General features: G+C 40.8%; 1 protein-coding gene across 21 annotated transcripts in view; it reads left to right on the forward strand.

Moving 5' to 3' along the window:
- CADPS (calcium dependent secretion activator) overlaps positions 1-22122 on the forward strand; it is a 477516-nt gene that overhangs the window by 211053 nt on the left and 244341 nt on the right. For all 21 annotated transcript variants that reach the window (XM_063630798.1, XM_055260407.2, XM_055260410.2 and 18 more), the window contains 3 exons: positions 1100-1180; positions 12451-12684; positions 17696-17817. In XM_063630798.1, the coding sequence (XP_063486868.1) occupies positions 1100-1180; positions 12451-12684; positions 17696-17817 (437 nt within the window). The remainder of the gene's footprint in view (positions 1-1099; positions 1181-12450; positions 12685-17695; positions 17818-22122) is intronic.

The following is a 22122-nucleotide window of genomic DNA, read 5'->3' on the forward strand; positions in this document are numbered from 1 at the left end:
GGAATAAAAACCGTTTTATTTGAATGCCACTGCTCCTTAGTAAACTTTTCTGTGAATAAAATATAACTTGCTGAATAAGCAGACTCAGTACAGCTTGAAAGACAATGCTAGGGTTGCTTGGAAATCATAGTTTCAACTCCTAAAATGGAAATGAGCAACAGGCCTGCTACCTGTTGTAAATAAAATTTTATTAGAATACAGTGGGTCTCATTCACTTACAGCCCTTACATTCACTTATATGTTATCTATACTTACATATCGTCTAGTGCTGTTTTCGCCTGCAAGGGAGGAGTCAACTTATTGCAACAGAGATCTTATGGCCCTCAAAGCCTGAAGTTTTGAATATAGGGCCCTTTACAGAAATGTCTGCTAGTCCTTTCAAAGAGTAACAGAAATATGTAAAAGGGATGAAGACTACATAACTGACCCCTTTTTCTTTAGATAGAAAAAACTGAAAACAGAGAAGTTAGGGAATTGTCCAGGCTTATTTATGCCTGGATGTTCTGATCTTTATATCCAAATAGCTCTCATCATCAGGGAAGACAGGGATAGATTTCAACTTAGATATCAACACCAGCTGATTGGAAGTAGCCATCTGGAGAGCTGGTTGAGGTCTCAGGGTTCAAAGAGAAGGAATGCAATGACTTATTATCTCCCATGGTCCAGAGGTGGAGAGTGGCTGGACCCGTGCCATGTGTGCACTGGGGATATGCATTATGTCTGCTCCTGACATTTCTAATAGTTATATTGCCATCTCCTTCCTTGTACATCTGCCATGTAAGCACTTTTTTCATTGGGCCAAAAGGAAGTGTGCATTGGGTCCTCATTAGAAACACTGCTGCCAAACAGTTCAGAAGAGATTGATGATTCTTTTGCAAGGTCATTCAAATGCCTGTCTTAGCAACTGCCTACCATGTCATGCTCTGCCTAGAAGAATTAACTTGGAATTTCACTCAGACTGGATTTGTCAGTTACAAGAATTTTTTTTAACTGAAATATGTCCACGGAGCACAATGCAAGGGGTGTAAAATGGAATGTCATGAGTTTATTGGCATTTGTGACCCAAACTAAAAGTCTCAATGTTTGTGCTTTTGTGCAGCTGGACAATCCAGATGAGCAAGCAGCCCAGATCAGACGAGAGCTGGATGGACGTCTACAAATGGCAGACCAAATAGCCAGGGTAAGGAAACATTGTGGTTGTTTGCTGGGGTCCAGGCCAAAGTCTCACTCAGGAAGCACACTGATTATTAACAGCCTCTAAAGGATAAAGCTGAGAAGCAGAGAGGAGGGAAGATGAGGACAATCACCCTCACTGGGCCCTCAGCCCGTCTTTCTCAAGGCAAGCTCTCCCAGAGATACCTCATGCGTTTCCTATGCTCCAGTGAATACCCAAGCTCAGTCCTCCAACCTTCCTTCTGAGTTCCAGACTCATAGCTCCAACAGTCTACTGAACATTTCCACTTAAACATTTTCCTGGCATTTCAGGTTGAATGCTTTCAAAATCTAGCTCCTTGTCTTCTTCCTCCCACCCCACACACATAACTATATTTACTCTTCTTCTCGTGTTCTATATCCAATCTCTGTGGATGAAACCTCCTAGCCATTGTCAATTTCTCCTTCCTCCCTGCAATGTTCCACACTCAATCAGCCACCCTGCTTCCAGTGACTGCCTCTTAAATGTGGGTCAGATCTCTTGACTGGTTTCCAGCCCTACTACTGGTGCTTTGATCCAGACCCTCATCTTCAGCACCTGGATGTTACAATAGTCTCTTAATGGGTATCCCTGGCTCCAATTCCCCCACTTTCTATCCATCCTGCACACAGTTGCCATGCTAAAACTCATATATAAACATCTCAAAACAGAGCCTCAAAATCCTTCAATAGATTCCCTCATTGCTCCCAGGACAAAATCTAACCACTTTAGAATGATATTCAAGACTCTTAACCAACAGACTCTACCCTTTCATTTTAGCCTCACCTTGCACAACTTTCCCACCAGAACTCCCAAGTCCAACTACAGAGAATGTCTCCCTCCAAATATACCAAGCCCTTTCCAGGCTTGGTGTCTTTATACCCACTGGTGTCTCTACCTGGAGTAACCATTTTTCTCCCCTACACTTAGCAAACTCACCTACTCAGCCTTCGGTACCTGACTTAAAACACCTTCTCTAAGAGCTTAGCAGTTAGTCCTTTCCACCTTTGTGCTCTGGTCAGATCGCATATCAACCTTCGTTATAGCAGCTCATTGAATGCTGATCATTTGTTTACATGTCTGAGTCTCCCAGTATATAGAACTCCTCCAGGGTTGAGGTTATGTCTTACTGTTGATGACTACAGCTAAGTGTTATCTACCATTATTGCTATCCCTGCCATCTCTGATATTATTAATAGTAGTCATGCTAGTCATATTAGTTGAGTGCTGATTCTGTGTCTAGCATGCTAAATGCTTCACATGTACCAACTCAGTCAATCCTCAAAACAGCCCTCCAAGGATATTTCAGTTATCGCTCTTGGTTTAGAGATGGGGAAGTCCAGGTTGAACCTGCTGGGCATGAGCAAAGAGATTGTGCCACACCCTCAGCTCAAGTCTGTCTAAGTATCAGGGCTGGCACCAGGCTTACGTCAGGCACAACATTTAAGTGGGCCTCCAGTAATCAAAATAAATAATATTTTAGTAAAGCATTTTTCAATTATAATTAATACCAAAAAAATCCATGAAGAATAAAATATAAAAATCGTAAATAGCCACAGGCTCCTGCTGATTCCTACTGTATTCACAGGCCCTGTGTGCATATAAGGGTGGGGGTTATTAGAAACAGCAGGGAGGGTGGGCACAAGGTAGAGCTTTTCACTTTATGGAAAGAGGTGTCTCCAGACTTGGAGGTATAGAAAAGAATCCTACTGGAGGAGATGTCAGACAGATTCCAAGAAGCATCAAAATCCCCCTGTGCTTAAGCAGTTTTACTGAAATCTTTTGCATCTTGTTTTTGGACATCTTTAAAGTTTATAATCAAGTCAGCCTGGTGGCTAAAAATAGTATGCGCTTATGGATTTGGCTAAAGGTATTATAAAAGGTTATGTTTTAAAATCCCACTTAATGTGAGAGTAAACATTAATAAAGCTTTAGAATTTACTTCTCCTGTAAAAATGTTTCATACTGGTGGATTATCCAGAAAATGGAGGTCATTTGGTCTATTCATCTGCCTTTTAGACAACGAGTATATTCCCAACTAATAAGTATTCATCCCATCCAAATAAAAATGACACACACCTCAAAAATAACCTCATGGCACCTTTAATTTAGTTGCTTTGTTTACTTTAAGGCTTAACATGATAATTTAAGAAACTAGTGTTAGGCTAATTTTAATTTTTAATAGACCCTAGATGAGCCAAGATGCTCATCTCTGAATGGTAAATCAAAGAACTCTCTCCCCCAACCCCCACCACTAAATATTCTGAAGCTAAATGAGATATTATTAACAACTTAGAACTAAGCATTCTTAGACAATGAAGTAGGCAATTAAAGTGGATCTTGATTATTATTTACAGAGCATGGAAAATGATTTCAGTATATATGGAGGGTCCCTGTATAGGGTATTGAGGGTTTCTATGAGATAGAGTGCCCTCTACTGTCTCCTGTTCTTTCAGAAATTGACTCTCTTCTGCAATGTTCGTTCATGCCAGTGGCCCCCTTGCTATATAGCTATCTGGTCCCAGAGTGAGCTCTTCATCACCCAAGTGGAACCAGTCAGTTTCCAGCCTGCCCTGGCCACACGTGATTGGTCCAGAAATGGAAACTTGATGCAAACTAAACCAATGAATCCCTTTGTAGGGCCTGTGGACTGTGGGTCAGCAAGGCTGTTGTCTTCCAGTGGTAGAAAGATACCTGTAGCAATGTTCAATTCTTCCATATAGGGAAAAGATGACGAGAGAATAAAGCCAACACATAGAAACAGAGACAGAGTCTACACTGAGATGTCAAGGAGCCCTCAATCCTGAGGACATCCGTTTAAGTCCCTGATTGTAATTATTCTTAAGCTTCAGCCATGTACCTGCTTTTCCCTCAGTTTAGTCAGATCCCAAGAAAAATAAATTCTCCCCTTGCCTAAACCAGCCTGGCTAATACTGATGAAAATTGTGAAATATCTCCTCCACTAAATATTAAATAAAATATCAAGATCTCAGATATTGGCTAGTTCATGAAGAGATATTAGCTAGTTCATGAAGAGATATTGAGACAAATCACCTCTGCTTATCTTCTTTTTAGCATGCCCCGATTTTTCTATTTCCAGCATCACAGTGAATTTTCGTGAGGATGTGCAATTCAACCCATATGGCTGAATGTCAGCTCTTGTAAATATCATAACCAGAAATTCCTGGATATAGATGTCATCCATCATATGTAACTCACTCCGTTCTCTGAATTAAAAGATGGGTAGAGCACTTTTGATTGCAAATAAGAGGCACCAACTCAAGCAAGCTTATGTAAAAGAGATCGGAGATGGAGGAGTACTTCACAGAGCCTGCAGAGAAACTTCAGCCAGAACCCAGGAAAGAACAACCAGGGCCTGCAGAGTGATTAGGACTCTCCCTGCATCTCCCATCTCCATGTGTCACATTCATTATCATTTCTTTCTTATCCCCTGCAAATTCACAATGCTAAGAATCAGAACTCTCACTGGCCCAACTTGGTTCAAGGGCCAACCCCTGGTGCAGTTAACCAATCCACAGTGGAAAAGGGGTGAAGGTCTCATTGAACACGTGGATGCCGGGGATATATCATTTAGGATGAGGGTGGGAAGAAGTGGGGCTGTGGGTGAAGTGGACATTATGAATTGGGAAACACTCCAGATGTACCCAATAGTAATAATTATCACTTACCTAATGTTTTCCTATGTGCCAGATACTCTTTTAAGCATTTTACATCTGAGAATCTAACCCTCCAACAACCTAATGAGAAAGATGCTATTATTATCCCCATTTCACAGATGAGGAGGCTAAAGTAGAGACATTAGAGAATCTGACCAAGGTCACTCAATGGCCAGAGTGTGCACTCTTAACCAGTACGCATGTATCATTACAAAATCTATTCCCAGATATAGGCCGTCACTTTCCTCCTCTTACCAATCCAAGGATCCATTATGCCCTTTACTCAGGCTTTTACCTTGCCTCATCCTGACCTCTCTCTCTGCTAATCAGTCCTTTATTAAATGTGTCGGTCAGATACTGGCTGTGCAATTCACATAAAATCTCATTTAGACCCGCGATGAACAATCTTTGGCATTACATTAATTGTCCCAAGTATAGGCAAATCAAGAAGTTTACATATGTTCAAGTTCACACAGCTACTACGCAGAAAACTGAGTTGTCTAATTCCACGTTTCATGCTATTTCTTTAGAACACTCAGAAGAGAAGCAGGAAGTTACTCTAGGACAGGACTCACCCCATTCTTCACTCCCTGCTGGTTCCCCCTCCTGGAAACTGCTTTCTTTTCTCCACTAGAAGTTGCTGTGTGTTCCCTGCAGCTTATCCAGAAGCCCAAATGAAGCAGCAGCATTAGGCAGATTTGGCTCCTAGAATTCAGAATCCTCTCTACTTTGATTTTTTTAGAATCTGGAAAAGATATTGTAGGGACCCTGGTTATTTCACCAGTAGCATTCTCATCATCACATATTTCCACTGAAAGACACGTTTGTCCTCTCTTCCTAGGAGAGAAGGGAGGCAAGAGCAAGCTGACTTTCCCTTACCCACGACCGTGCACTGTAATCTATCAATTCAGTCGCACCAGCATCTCACGAATCATCAGACAGAGACGGCTGCACAAGAACATCAGACAGAGATGGTCTCACTGTGATCAGTCATGCTGCCTTAAAATTTCTAGAAAGAGATATGAATGCATTTTTTAAAATCTGGTAGAAAAGACTTAGTAATCCCTGCTCAAACATTTTCCCAAATCCTCTCATGTTGATATTAAAGTGTTCCCAAATTTCACCCAGGAATTAAGTCTAAGTTATTTAAATTGTGTGATCAAAAGTTGACATTTGAGCTTAAGCAGACAGATTGTGGCATTAGTACTGCTGTGATATTTGCCAGTTCTTTTGGCCGAATTTTAGTGTAAAATTCCAAAATTCTTGAGCTAATTATTTAAGACAAATCATAGAGCTTTTGTATTGTCAGTGGCAGAGGTCTGGGAGTAAAACACCATTGGTTCTTCAAGGCATCATTTTAAATATGGAAATGCCACTTAGATCGGTATTCCACACAGAGCACAATTAGTAGCTCATATCCTGGCCCTATTGCAAATATCAGTAAGAAATAATATCCAAATATTTCTCTGATGGAAAAGTTCTGTTCCACACATTGCCATAAACCAGATACAAATGGAATCCTCTCCTACCAGAGAAAGATACTAACCCCCAACTTTCAAACTAATGTTGGACATGGCATCCATGCTGTGTTGTGAAGTAACATAAGTGTCCAGCACACAATAGGAACTTCTTTCAACTTGTTGCCTGAACAGTTAAACAAAAACGTGTGTGCAAGGAACCCCTCTCTGACTCTGGCCTTTGTCAATAGCTAAAAATCCTGGGAAACCTGAGCTCATGGAAAAATATAAATGCCAGGGAGGTTCTCTGAAGCTTGTTCAACTGGGAGGAAGTCCATCTAGTTCATAAAAGCTGAGGAAGTAAGACCAATTGGGTAAATAAGCCTAGAAAACTATAATGCCTGAGCCCAAAGTGCCTTTTAGTGTCTGCAATGCCTATTTTGACAAATTAATACCAAGACCTCTTTCTCTCATTTAACCTGCTAGCCCCATCCTCATTACTCCCTGTGCTTAACCCTGCAGAGTGCACATTGTCTGGGCAATGGTGGAATGGCCATTGCTGTGGAGGGCTCAGCTGTCACCAGCCTTCTGCTGGCCAGGATGAAAGGAGATGATGCATACAGGGTGCACCACGCAGAGAGAACCCCTAGAGTCGCCTCAGCTCTATAGACATTTGGAGCCAGAAAGTTCTGCCTTATCCTATCATAGCTAAGAACAAAAACTCTGCTGGGTTTCAAGGTTAACTCTAGTAATTATTGCTTAACATTTCTGCCTCATTTTCTTCCAAAAAATAGGGATAAATAGCAGCATGTGCATCAGTGGGTTGTTGGAAGGATTAGATAAGGTAAAATAAAGCATGTAGAGTGTTTCACCTAGTGTCCAGCACATAGTTAGCACTCAGTAAGTGCCAACTCCCATTATTATCTTTACTATAGGCACCATCATTATTAGTACTATTGTTGTTTGCAGTGCTGGTGGTAGGAGCATAGTGCTTGCAAGGGGTGTGTGTGTGTGTGTGTGTGTGTGTGTGTGTGTAAAGAGAGGCTGTGTGTGTCAGTGATCAAAATGTATTCATGTTATGATCTCTTACTTTTCACAATAATTCTGTGAGGTGTATTATCCTCATTTCATATGTGGGAACCAAAATTCAGATGGGTGAAGAAATCTGTCCAAACTTACAAAGCTAGTAAGCAGCAGACCCAGCATTCAAGGTCGGGTCCGTTTCACTATCATGGAGTGGATGAGTTCCTCGATGCCCTCTTTGTACTCTGCACGCCTCTGTTGCTTCATGTGTCACTAACTGGTCATTTTCTGGCATGTCCCCCCGTACCATCACCTCTCCCCTGGTTTTTTCATCTCCAGTGACAGCCATACCACCTGACACATGACAGAAGCCCAGGAAGTGTCTGAGAGATTGGATTAAATAGCGAGCTGCAGTGTCTAGCATGGCCCCTTCTGTCACATTCCTCCTTCTGATCGCCCACCAGCTTTCATCATTTGAGCCTTTGGGGTCTAGGGAACCTCACTCTGAATGGGGGCAGGCTTGTCATCATTTATACATACCCCATTCATCCTCTCTGGGTAAAAATCCAAAACCAGAAAAGAAAAGCCAGCAGCTAAGGGAGGCATTAGAACTTTCAAATGCTATTTTTCAAGATGTTCCAAAATCCCTCAGAGCATAAATAACCCTAGTGGGAATTGTCCTTGGGAGGCTATCTCCATTGAGGAATGTTATCAGCCCAAAACAAAAATCAACAGCCAACAGAGATTTTTTTTGGAGGACTTTGCCCACCCATCCGCTATGTTTCTCATAAAGCAATATGAATAAACAATTCTTCTGTCAAGGCTAATCTATTTTTATGCTTGAAAAAGTAGCAATGGAGATGGACGACTGCATTTTCCTTATTTTGGCACAACTTCAGCTTTGAAATGTGTTTGTAATGGGTCTGCCACTGAAAAACTCCACTCAAGAACCTCAGCCTGGTTTGAAAATATGTTATTTCTTCCCAAGGCTCAAGTACTTGGACCAGAAAAATGTCCTTGTTTTCTTGCAGACTTCAGTTTTTATGGGCCTCTTTTTATGATGTCATTAGGAACTGTCCACTTTCTGGGAGGAGTGATGATTCTTTGGATTTTTCCAGTATTTTGCTAGGTAGAATTTGGTGGAGCTAACTCTCAGTCAGCATGGTGGTATCTGTAACCACTGGGCCTCCTCAAAAATCTCAGGACTGTGGAGATAAAAGGCACTGAGTGAGTCCCTAAGGCAAGTTGTGATAGAAGGAACTGCACTTGACAAGACAGTCTCTCAAAACTGATTAGCAAGAAGAACCCACTTCACAAACACTAGCTATTTTCTTCATCCCCCTGGCAACTACCAAGCCAGCAACTGGCATTAAAATCAGAAATTCCCCACTTACCAAGTTATCCCACCCGCACCAAATACCATGTAGTTCACTGAGGTTTTGGCCCCAGTATGAGGAGGCAAGGTACAGGTCAGTGCAATGAGCTTCAGGCTCTTGGGATGTAACCTTTGCTCTGTGACAGCCTTTAATGGGGCCTAAGGACTACTCTCAGACCATGAGTTAACCTACCTCACTCTTCCCTTCACTCTGCAGAGAGGCCATATTCCAAGAAATATGAGGAAATATTGTGTGACTATGTATATTTGTATAGACCTTCTTGGATTCAAGGTTGCCTTTAATATTTTCCATGGGAAGGAGAAAAGAGCGGTGGCTCTATCTCAGCCATCTCAACCTGGTGGCAAACTCTTCTTTATCCAACAGACCCTCATCCCAAAGGTCACCACCTCTGGGAAGCCACCCTTGATTCTCTCAGGAAGGATTTGCATCACATTATACTTCCGTTACAGTACCTACCTTGATGTTCCGTTATAGATCTTTCTCCCCAGTAGCTGTAAGCTCAAGAAAGACAGTTTACATCCTTTGAACATGATTCTCCTAGTGCCTAACTCTGTACCTTACACAGTGTTTGTGGCAGTAAATGTTTTCCAAGTGATGGGGACCCAGCAGCCAAGTCCTCACATCTTGATGGTTTTTGCATAAAAGATATCCACGTTCTGAGGTTCACACTTGTCCCTGATCAAGTCCAAGAGTGACAAAACTTCAAGGCCACTGTGCAGGAAGTTTTAGAGATTCTTTTGTGATGAATCATTAGTAGCTCTTGTCAAGATCATCAGCCTATCATCTCATTTCAGAAGTGTCCGTCCTGCTCTTTCCCTCACATTCATGCACAGCGTGTTTAGAAAGAACCACACAGTGGGCTTAGCCCAGTCTTAAAAGCAGGATGTGATTATATTAAGAAGTTCCAGAAGGAACTGGTACTGTGAGGTTGTGGAGTGGATTTCAGACCCCCATATTTATTCACATGGAAAAGCAGAATCTCGCTGTTCTTCCAGAACTTAATTTATCATCTCTCCACCTCCTCCTCACAGCTGAATTTTGGGTACATTGATATTTAATATGGACATTTTTGACAAGTCATTGATCTATTCACTCAATTCATATGTATTGAATACTTACTATGTGCCAAACTTTATGCTAGATACAGAGAATTCAATAGGAGTATTAAGATAGATATGGTCCTGAATCATTGCCCAGTAGGAAAGACAGAAATTAAACAGATTCCACAATTGACTGATTAATTATAATTATAACAAGTGTCTTAGTCTATTCAGGCTGCTATAACAGAATGCCATAGTTGACATAAACAGGAGAAATTTGTTTCTCACAGTTCTGGAGGCTGGGAAGTTCAAAATCAAGGCACCATCAGATTCAGTGTCTGATGAGGGCCCACTTTCTGGTTCATAGGCAGCTGTCTTTTTACCAGGTCCTCACATGCTGGCAGGAACAAATGAGCAGCTCTCTGAGGCCTCTTTTATAAAGGCACTAGTTCCATCATGAGGGCCCTCATGATCTAATCATCTTCTCAAGGCCCATCTTCAAATACCATCACATTGAGGATTAGACTTCAACATATAAATTATGCAAGGACACAAACATTTAATCCATTTCAATAAGTGCTACCAAGAAGGTGAGTTAGCAAGTACAACAGGAGCACCCAACCCAGGGAAGTGAAATTTTGAAGCTGAAGTATGGAAGATGAAAAGAAGGCTGTTAGTTATGCAGGGAGATAGGGAGAGAGGGGAACAAGACTTTTGACAGCCTTCATGTAGGAAGGAGACTGGCCCTGGACCAGCACAAAGACATCTCCAAGCTCTATGGAGAAGAACCACTCTCCGTATTTGACTGAAGCTGTGGGGTGGCAAGGAAGAAAAATCCTTTTCACTAACTAGTGGGTGGGGGGATTACTGAAAGAAAAATAAATTCTTAAGGAACAAAATTACAGGAGAAATAACTAGTCCTGTGGAAATTAGAAAATGATAAAAGTCAGAGTTCCTTTCTGTAACTCTAGATAGCATCTTTCGTTTCTTTCTCTCCCTTTTCCTCCCTCCTTCAGTCCCTGCCTCCCTTACTTCTTCTCTCTCTTTGTCTCTACCTCTTTCTCTCTCTTCTTTGTTAAGTGTCTTACTCTGCTTTGACCTGATCCAGTGTGGCAGCCAACCCTGAGTCTGTAAGATGTTAATGTTTCAGTTCTACCAACCAATTGCAGTCTCAGTGTCTCTCAGTCTAGTTCAACTGCTTGACAGAGTAAATCTGATTGATGACTGGGCACTAAATAAAATTAGTTGGTTCATCCTGACTCAGATGCCCATATGTTACACAGCTTTTTTTTTTTTTTTTTTTTTTTTTTTTTTTTTTTTTTTTTTTTGCCACACAGAATTGTCATACCAATTCATGTTCCATGGGATCTAGGTGGAGTTCTACTCCCAGCCACAAGGACAGAGGACATAAGCTATGCCTATGCAAATCAGCACAGCATATTACTGGCCATAGAAATTGGCCAGTAATATGGCCAATTGGACACTTACATAAGTTAGACTTTGGGTGAGAGTATGGGGATGAAAGACTGTCTCCATCTTCCTTGTATATTACAAGAGGAAATATTCACTCTTACACTAGATAGCATGATGCGATATTGTGCAGTCCACATCTTTAGGAACATTCCTGTGACAACAGGGGAGCCAAACTGAGCATGAAGCCACCCCAGAAGAACCAAAGCCAAGATTTTAACAAAAATCTCAGTTGTGATGATATCACCTGAGCCTTGATTCCAGCCTTTCCTGAAGCTGGGTCTACCCCAGGATATTTTCTTTTGTTGTTTTAAGCCAGTTTGAGGTGGATTTTTCTGTTGCTTGCAAAATAATAATAATAATAATGAAATAAAATAAAACCCAGGCTGACTTGGCCTGCTTCTTGCTCCATCAGTTATGGAATAGGGCTTGGGAGGGCAAGTTTATGTTTCAAGTGGTAAATGACTGTTTGGGAAGGTGATCGATCCAAAGCATATTCCAGGTAACTTAGAAGTATGAAGAAAGAAATAGCATGGTTAGCACATGTTGCAATTACAACTAAATTTATAAGCAAGAAAGGAAAAAATAGAGGTCAGCTATGATACCAAATTGCTCTATCTTCTAAAGAATTTTAATCACATTTTTTATCACTTCATTAATTTGGTTCAAGTTTTCTTGAAAACAGTAACTATTATTCTTAGAAATAGACACAGACTATGTTTGAAACATCTCAAATGAGCTCCTTTTGAATTATTCATGTGAGAAAATCTCTGTAGATATCCAGAAATAGGGTCTCTTTCTGTTTCCCTCACTTAAAAACAAATGACTGCATTTTACTAAAAAGAAAAACTGAACTGAAACCAGATTTGAAAAATAACACCCCATTTTTCTTCCTACAAATCAAATCTGCTGAAGGAAACTGGGGGAAAAATAGAACTGTAATAAAGCATTTCATTGTTTCTTACTATATGGTTATGTACGTGTTTCTTACCTGTTAGAATGTATAAATAACTAGCAGGCAGGCAGCTGTCTACTCAACTAGGCTGAACATTTTTCTAGCACAAGGCCATGAAATCTGGGTGAATTTCACTAACAGTAGATGTGATCCTAACTCTGGGCCATGAGACAAAGACCTCCTATATAAATCAGCTCTCTATTTATTCCTCTGCTCATACTTTTCTTTTTCTTCCCAAGGAACGCAAATTTCCCAAGTTTGTATCCAAAGAAATGGAAAACATGTACATTGAGGAGCTGAAGTCATCTGTCAACCTGCTCATGGCCAACTTGGAGAGCATGCCGGTATCCAAAGGCGGGGAGTTCAAGCTCCAGAAACTCAAACGCAGCCACAATGCTTCCATCATCGACATGGGCGAGGAGAGTGAGAACCAGCTCTCCAAGTCAGACGTCGTGCTGTCTTTCTCATTGGAGGTAAAAAGTCTTGAGCCCTTGAAAGTTTCTTGGCACAGCGAGTAGGACATGGGTGATTAGATGCGTCACAATCAACTTGTTTTTTCTTTTGCACCCCAGGAGCAGTTATTAAAATAACAGCATGCCAAGCTTAGGTCAGCTAATCAGCAAGTGATTCCCCATCTCCAGGAGCCCAGATTTTTCTTAAGGAAATGCAATCTGAAAACCACCTACTAAATTTAATCTTGCAATACTTTCTGTCTTAAAACAGTGCTCAAGGATTTTATAAAGACCTTATGTAATTTAGAAAGTTAAAAATTTTGGCACCCAGTTTTACAGTTATAAGACAGGCAAGCTAGCATCATATTGTGGCGAGCTGTAAATTTTCTTTCCCATCATCCTTCCTGTTGGCTACAAGGTAGAGTCCCTTGTGGTGGAGGCTTTTTTAGTTTATCTCAGCTCCCAAAGTAAGCACCCATTCAGGCTAGTATTTTGGCAAAATGCTCAACATGTCAATAAGTTTCTCTATAATTTCTCTTCACACATTTTCTTTTCATATGTATATAATCTAAGGAGTAGTTCTGATCTACCTATGTCAGAATTACCTGGGAAGGTAGTTCACTATGCAGATTCCTGGTACCACCCAGACCTACTGAGCTAGAATCTCGAGGGGATGGGAATATAAAATAGTGCAGCCATTTTGGAAAATAGGTTAGCATTTTCTGAAAAAGTTAAACATAAAACTACCATATGATCTAGCAACTCCACTGTCAAATACCCAATAAAAATGAAAACACATGTCTGCACAAAGATTTGACTGCAAATATTTATGGCAGCATTATTTATAATAGCCCAAAATGGAAACAACGTAAATGTCAATCGACTGGTGAATGGATAGACAAAATGGGGTATACCCATACAATGGAATATGATTCAGCAATTAAAAGGAACAACCCACCGATACATGCCATGACATGGATGAACCTCAAAAATATGCCTGGTGAAAAAAGCCAGGCTTGGCATGGCGGCTCATGTCTATAATCCCAGGACTTTGGGAGGCTGAGGTGGGAGGATTGCTTGAGCTCAGGAGTTTAAGGCCAGCCTGGGCAACATAATGAGACATCGCTACAAAAAAAAAATTTTTTTAATTAGCTGAGTGTGATGGTGTGCACCTGTAGTCCCAGCTCCTTGGGAGGCTGAGGTGGGAGGATCACTTTAGCTGGGGAGATCGAGGCTGCAGTGAGCCATAATCGTGCCACTGCCCTCCAGCCTGGGTGACAAAGAGAGACCCTGTCTTAAAAAAAAAAAAAAAAAAGGTCAGACACAAAAGACCACATATTGTGTGATTCCCTTGATATAAAAGATCCGAAAGGCAAATCTACAGAAATAGGAAGTGGATTAATGTTCCCTGGGGCAGGGGGTGAAAAAGGGCATAAGAAATCTTGTTAGGATAACTAAAAATGTTCTAAAACTAATTTATGATGATGGTCACGCAACTTAGTAAATGTACCAAAATCACTGAATTGTGCATCTAAAATGGGTTTATTATATGATATGTAAAACATGCCTCACTCAAGTTGTCAGAAAAAAAATTCTAGACAGGATGTAGCCCTGGACTGTATACTTTAACAAGCCCCTACATGCTTCTTATCCACTCCAAAATTTGAGAACCACTTGTAACTTACTAAAGTTCAAAACCCCACAAGGGTTTTATGATAACCCTGGATTTGGGGAGACCAAGAGAAGAGATCAAATTTCTGTGCAGTTAATTAGAATATGTAAAGACTAAATTAATTTTCTAGAACATCATTAAAGCCTGCTGTGAATTAACTGCAGGTAATTTGTTTTTCTGTGCTAAGTTTGGATGGAGATACTCACATTAGTGTTTTCAACATGTATTGTGCAGTTGGAAGAGGCAGTATTCAATTAAATACAGAGTACTTAGTGTGTGAAAAAATCATCAGTGTAATTTCACGGAAACTTTCTTTTTGAAAAAATAATACTACCACCTGAGGTACTGAATGTATTTTCTTAGGTGTCTGAATTTGATTATTGCCAATTAAAGGTGTCAATTTATTCCCTACTGCCTCTTGTCTTCCTACAGAAAGGGGGAGAAAGTGGTTTATTGATTTTCATGAATATTTTAAATCTGTAATTTTCTTTCCTCTTTTTTTTTTTCTTTTTTTTTTTGACACAAGGTCTCACTCTGTTGCCCAGGCTAGAGTGCAGTGGTGCAGGTGCAGTCTTGGCTAACTGCAGCCTCAACTTCCTGGGCTCAAGTGATCTTCCCACCTCAGCCAGACTCCCAAGTAGTTGGGACTACAGGTGCACACCACCAAACCCAGCTAATCTTTGTATTTTTTGTAGAGATGGGGTTTTGCCATGTTGTTCAGGCTGTGGTCTTCAACTCCTGGACTCATGCCATCTATCCACCTAAGCCTCCCAAAATGTTGGGATTGTAGGCGTACACCACCATGCCCTGCTAAATCTGTAATTTTCTAATTCTTTGTCAGTACTTATTATTACACAGCTGAGTATCTGAAATATAGATGTAGACAAGTCCGTACTGCTATGTGTACCTGATTCAAATGGTTTGACTTGTAATTGAAAGTACAGAAAGAAATGTCCTAGGATTCCCAAATACTTTTTAAATAGAACACTGAATTGCACATCATAGAAAACTGCCAGCAAAAACCATTGCACATCTGTTTGTGAATGTGTTTTGGTGGGCACAATGAGGGGAGGCAAGAAGAGGGAGAAAGGATTGTCATCTCATCAGGGCAGACTAGGATTTGAATTTGCAGCTTGGTGCAAGACATATTTTACATAGTTATACACTTGCATGGCTGGAGGGGACACCAGGTAGTAATTAACGTTGCAGCGAGGGAAGGAAGGTCCAGGGTGCCCAGTAGCCAGGCCTTGGGCAAAGGGCAACGGGCATGTGCTCACAGAAAGCAACAGGTGTTTGTAGAATGCCACTATGGGCCAGGTGCTTTTTCATCATAACACAGTGAATCCTCACAATAGTCTTTTCAGGTATTTGCAGGTGTAGTAACTAAGCCTCAGGGAGGTTGAGAAACCTGCACGTGATTACACAGCTTGTGAAGATGCATAATCAGCATGTGAAGTCAGATTATTTTAAATTCCAAAATTTGTGCTCTTTCATTGTGCCTTCCATTTCTATTTATATGGTTCTTCCCAGTGTAAAAATGTTCACTTATGTACATCATCTAATTTGGTCCTCACACAACAGCCACAGGATACATATTATTATCCCCACTTTACAGATCAGGAAACTGAGGCCCTGGAGATTTGAAAGAAAAATGAAGTGACTTCAACATCAAATCATTTGCCCAACATCACGCAAGTAGTACAATGGTTTTGAAAGTGTGGCTTCTGGGTCAGCAGCATCAGCATCACCAGGAATATTGTTAGAAAAAGAAAGTCCTGGGCTCCAACCCAGGCCTACTGATTAGAAACTCTGGGGAACATAGAGCCTAGCAATCTCTAGTTTAACAAGCCCTATAAATGATTCTGATTCACATTAAGTTTGAGAACCAGTTGCAAAACTGTGACTTGTGGAATCCTGCTTCAATGCTAACCCTATTGTACTTTCTTGAATCTGTTCCACTAAGGAAGTATACATTTTTTGCACACTCACATTCTTCTTCTTGTGTAATGCCATTACCTATTTTGGAGTACAACTGAATGCTTTTTTTCATGTATAAGGACTAATTGTATATCTCTGATGTGAGTCATTTGTTTCAAATTTTTAAACTGATCTCTTTCTTCTCTGCTTTCTGCATTCTTCTCCCTCCCGCCTCTCTTGTGACAAGCCACACTGCTAAATATCAGAATAGTAGGTGATTACGTGGAGTTTGGGGAGGTGGTAGGAAGTGCCAGAAACTGCAAATGATACATCTTGATCCATCATGACACCAGCTTTTTCCCTCAGTCTGGACCAAAGACTACGCAGCTGCAGACATGTTTTTGTTTTGACTCAATAATATTGGCCTGTACAGAGTTTGTGTATTTTATTTCTCCCTATTTGAATTATTGTCAACATTTCAAAATCAGCTTTCTCACTGTGACTCTGATTCAGTTTTCCATTTTCCGGAAGGCAAAATCGGAGTATCTGGTAACTCTGAAGTGAGAAAAGACAAGGCAAGGACGGGTTGTAACCGGCAGCTGCTCCCTTTAGAAGGAGCGTGTGCTCTCCAGTTCGTCATAGTCCCCGATAACCCCTGTTGCATCTCTGAATCTAATGCTGAATAGTACTTGCCCTTTATTTTAGTATTTGCACTATTACTTATCTTATTGTGAAGAAAAAAGTCAATTTATGAGCCTGTGGCTCTTTCAAGTGCTGAACCAAAAGCCAGACTATTTTTAAAGAAAATAAGAGCCTGGCCAGGCGTGGTGGCTCACCCCTGTAATCCCAGCGCTTTGGGAGGCTGAGGTGGGAGTAGTGCCTGAGGTCAGGAGTTCGAGACCAGTCTAGACAGAGTGATAAAACTCTGTCTCTACTAAAAATACAAAAAAAAGAAAAATTAGCTGGGCATGGTGGCGTGCACCTGTAATCCCAGCTACTCAGGAGGCTGACGCAGGGGAATTTCTTGAACCACGGAGGTGGAGGTTGCAGTGAGCTGAGATCACGCCATTTCACCACTCCAGCCTGGGTGACAGAATGAGACTCCATCTCAAAAAAAAAAAAAAAAAACCGATTTCTTGGTAGAAATGAAAAACTGATCTTATTTGCTTAACACAGAAAGAGTAGCCCATTTTATATGCCTGTCTGGCCCCTGTGAGCATTTGAATTAGTGAGCCTTGTCTTTCTATCTGGCAGGCAATCAGCTACACTATGAGGAATTGCATCTTCGTACTAGACTGGTCCCAGCATGACTGGTACAAGCCTAACAGAAGCCATCAGATACCTGTTGGTTTTCTCTGTAGCTTCTCATTTATGTATTTTCCTCTGGGTGATGCTGCCAGGGGCCTTGCCAGTGACCTCCATTATGTGGAATTCTCTTTTCAGGTGGTAATTATGGAAGTCCAAGGCCTCAAATCTTTGGCTCCAAATCGCATCGTGTATTGCACAATGGAGGTGGAAGGAGGAGAGAAACTACAGACTGATCAGGCAGAGGCTTCTAAACCAACGTAAGTTATGTTTCTCCATCTTATAGAGGGTTGCTGCCATTAGTTCCATTTTGGCCAACTCCAAGGTGAAGATCTGGTTTCCCCAGAAGATACTAGAAGACATAAACCTTGTTTATTTTTCAAACAAGATGACTTCCCTGCATTTTTATTTGGCAGCCACAGCAAAGATTCTAGTTCCTTCAAAGCAGAGATCTGAAGAAAATTAAAGAAACAGTCTCCTTTCTAGTGGTTTTAAGTATTCACCCTCGAGAGATTAGTCACAACTTCCATTCATCAATATAATGTCAGGAAAGTTTGATATAAGTTTACTTTTATTAAATTTTCTAAATATTTGGTTTTCAGTATAAGGCATAAAAATGTTTTTATTTCCATATATTTTTGGGGAACAGGTGGAATTTGGTTATATTACTAAGTTCTCTAGTGGTGATTTGGAAGATCTTGGTGTCATCACCTGAGCAGTATACACTGAACCCAATTTGTACTCTGTTATCCCTTACCCCCTTCTCACTCTTTTCCCTGAGTCCCCAAAGTCCATTGTATCATTCTTATGCCTTTGAATCCTTATAGCTTTGGTCCCACTTATTAGTGAGAACATATGATATTTGGGTTTTTGTCTAATTTTTTTCCTATATGTCATAGTTCTGAATGTATTAGCAAGGTAGTATGTTACATAATACATTAATTCAACGGGTCAATATAATTTAGTCAAATGCTTACTATGTGTGTGTGTACAAGGTATTATTGCATGGTGGACAGGAAAGTAGTCACTGTTGTAGCCCTCCACAGCTCACAGTTTCATGGGGCCATCAGAAAAGTAATGGCACAAATATATAATTATAAATAGTTATAAATGCTGACAAAGAATGCTTTGAGAGGAGATAGTGGGAGGCACCTGAACCAGTTTGTGAGGACAGATGCAGAATAGGCCTTCCTTAGGACATATGAGGCATTTGAACTAATATTATTAAAGTTGAGCAATGGGAGTGGGGATGGGTGAAGAGCATTCTAGGCAGAGTAAACAGCTTGTGCAAAGGTCCTGTGGTTAGCAAAGGCCCTGGGCAAGGAGAAATTCAAAGGAAGCCAGCAGGGCTGGAGTTTGGAGAATAAGGGGTGGATAAGCTGCCAGAGAGGCAGGCAGGGCCATACCATGGGGAAGTTGTTAGGCCTTGGTGAGGAAAGCATGGATTGGAGATGTATTTTGAAAAGATGACTCTGGCTGCAGTGGATGGGGAGTGGGTGGGCAGGGTTGTGCAGGAGGCCAGTTAGGGTACTGTTTCAGTGGTCCACAGGAGCAATAATGGGTTCATTCATTAGGGTCAATAGACTCTCAGGCCTCAAAGATTCTTGAGAGATCATTGCTCCCTTCCCTCCCTGCCCACTACTTTTTTCTCCCTTCCTTTTCTATCTCAGTTAAGCCCATCTAGACTAATGAGCATCTTTTTGTGTTGGTGTTAATTCATAAGAGAGTCATCAAAAGAGAAACCCTGAACAGCAGCTCACTGCCTCTCCTCCCCCAGAGCATTATGAGCTGTTTGGCAGAACATGAATAACTTGCCGGGATGTTCAAACAAAATAGTTCAAAGAAAGCACTGAATGTTTCCTGGACTAGAGAAAATCTGAGGGCATTGTATGCCTTCAAGTGGCTCTTTGCATGAATAGGCAAAAGCCTCAGATGCTCAGAAGCTGGGAGAAATTAATGAGTGTGTACAAGAGGAAATGGAAACCAGTGCACCTTGTCACACGCCACCCTTCCTCCCTTTTTTTTACAACCGAGTTTCAAACTGAAAATGAATGTGATTCTTTTTTACTGCCATTGATGAAATCCCAGTTATTCCTCAAATGGTCTGATCATTTTCCATGGTCTTATGTTATACTGCACTATTTGTGCTTTTTTAAAAATGTATGATACATGGGGGAAGAACAACCTATTTGGTGTCTCTGCCAACCTTTTAAGATGCTGGGCCCAATATGGTGTTATAAGATTGAGAAGGAAGAAGAAAGTTCTGATTATTCTAACAGACTGTTGTTTCATATGAGCTATTATAATTCAAAACACAGTTTGTAACATTCGATCAGACTCAACGGTTTCAGTTACCAGGGTAAATGATGAGTTGATTTTCCTGTGCTTGTAAATGGTTAAAACAGAATTTCAGATTACAAATAATTACAGAATGCTTGGGTCTACCTGCTTGAAATATTCATTTTTCATACACATACTTACCCATGACGATACATGTGGCTTATGATGTCTATATACAGAAACAGCTCACATTGAAACATCTTGCTTTTCCGGTAAGAAGTATACATTTTTGATTCCTCTTCAGTCAATAGGTTGGTTGATTTGTAATACCTTAAGGATTCAGGTTTCATGACCAGGGTCAAGTCAAATCAGTCAGTGGTAGCTACCTAAAGTGCTGTATTGAGAAGGGTTTGAGGCCAAATCCATACTCAGAGGAAAATAGTGCCAAGGTCAACTTGTAACGTCTGCCGTGGAAGAGGAAGGAGTACAAGTGCCCTGTATTTGCCATCTCTATAGTATCCCAAAGGGATATACGCGGAACTTGAAATGTACAACGCTCATGTGTCTTCCTCTCTTCCTTTATCTTTTACATGTAGACTCTCCTATATCCTTTACTTATTTTCCTTCTAAATCCACAATTCTGTACTCAATACTCTTTTTAACCATTTTTCTTTGTCACAGTTCACTTCTGGTAGTTTTTCTCTGCCTCCAAGTGGTTTTATTCTGTTTTGTTTTGGGGGTTGGGTTTTGTTTTGTTTTGTTTTGTTTTGTCTTTTGAGATAGGGTCTTACTCTGTCACCCAGGCTGGAATACAGTGGTGCGATCACAGCTCACTGCAGCCTTGGCCAACCTGGGCTCACGTGATCCTCCCACCTCACTCTCCTGAGTAGCTGGGACTACAGGCATACCCCACCATGCCCATCTAATTTTTGTATATTTTTGTAGAGATGGGGTTTCACCATGTTGCCCAGGCTGGTCTCGAACTCTTGGGCTCAAGTGACTTGCCCCTGCCTCATCCTCCCAAAGTACTGGGATTCAGACATGGGCCACTGCACCTGGCTTGCCTGCAGTTTTATCTGGTAGCATGAACGAGTCTGTTTGTGCAGTTCCATTTTCTTCCTGCCTCCCTAGTTTTAACTTACTCAGAACCCTCTTCATCATCTCTTTTCTCTGAAGCTTTATTTCTTCTCCTTTTCTCCACTCTCTCCCCTCCTACTTACACTTTCTCCTATTACTAATCTCCAGCTGTCATCTCTGCTACTTGATTTTGATTATTCCAGAAATTTTCCTTTCAGGGATTATCTTTAATTTGTCCTAATAACTCCACTTCATCCTCTGACAAGCTTAGCCCTTTTGCTGCCCTATTCATCTTCTGAATCTTGTCTTTGACTATTTTTTACAGCCAGCTGGTGCCCATGCTTTATTTATATATTCTAAAACCAAAATTCCATTCAAGCATGTTTTGTTTATTACTCAAATTCCATGGTTGCTGCTACCAAGTACTACACCCCATAACTGGAACCCTAACATTGAGCCATAGCACATGTCTACAAGGAATTTGGCTGTTGTCTTTTTTTTTTTTTTTCAAGTATAGCCAAAAATTCAGGAGTACATAACATAACCCAATTTGTCTAAGAGTGTGTTATTTGGAATCCTCATGTATTGAATTGACATTTCACATCCTTCACCTCCTTTTATCAGTGCCATCTCTTCACTTATAGCCATGACCCTGCTCAGCATCGTCATATTGGATCAGTTGTATAATATAATAACACTGTGTTCATTAGTTAAATATATTAATACTTTGTGGTTGGAAAAAATGGTGTGTGTGGTGAAGGCGGGACAGCCTCTTATACTCTCAGCTAAATTGTGGCCCACACTTATCCTTCAGTTGATCAATCTGTTTGCTACCTGTCGGTTGTTTTCAAGCAGAGCATGTCCTCTCAATTCTGTTGTCCTCCTCTCCTGTGTTTTTAACATAGAAAGCCAGGAGAATATATGATCAAGTTTTCATGAGATGTATTTATTTTACAATATTGTCTCCATTTGCAACAGGTTGTTTTTGCTTCTGATGGGAAACCAATGGGGATACTTAGGCAGAAGTGCTTGAAATCCTGCCATTAGATCAGCAGCTTCAGGAAGACATGGAGATGGAGAAGGAAATGCTTTGGGAATTCCAAAGCATTTGGAATATATTTTCCCACTTTCTCTGAAATAGAGCAGAGGGCTGTTCTTGCTCTAAGGTGATATATTTCAAAGGGTGGCACTCTTACCTTTACTAAGAA

The sequence above is a fragment of the Symphalangus syndactylus genome, chromosome 21 (genome assembly GCF_028878055.3).
Source record: "Symphalangus syndactylus isolate Jambi chromosome 21, NHGRI_mSymSyn1-v2.1_pri, whole genome shotgun sequence".
Classification (NCBI taxonomy): domain Eukaryota; kingdom Metazoa; phylum Chordata; class Mammalia; order Primates; family Hylobatidae; genus Symphalangus; species Symphalangus syndactylus.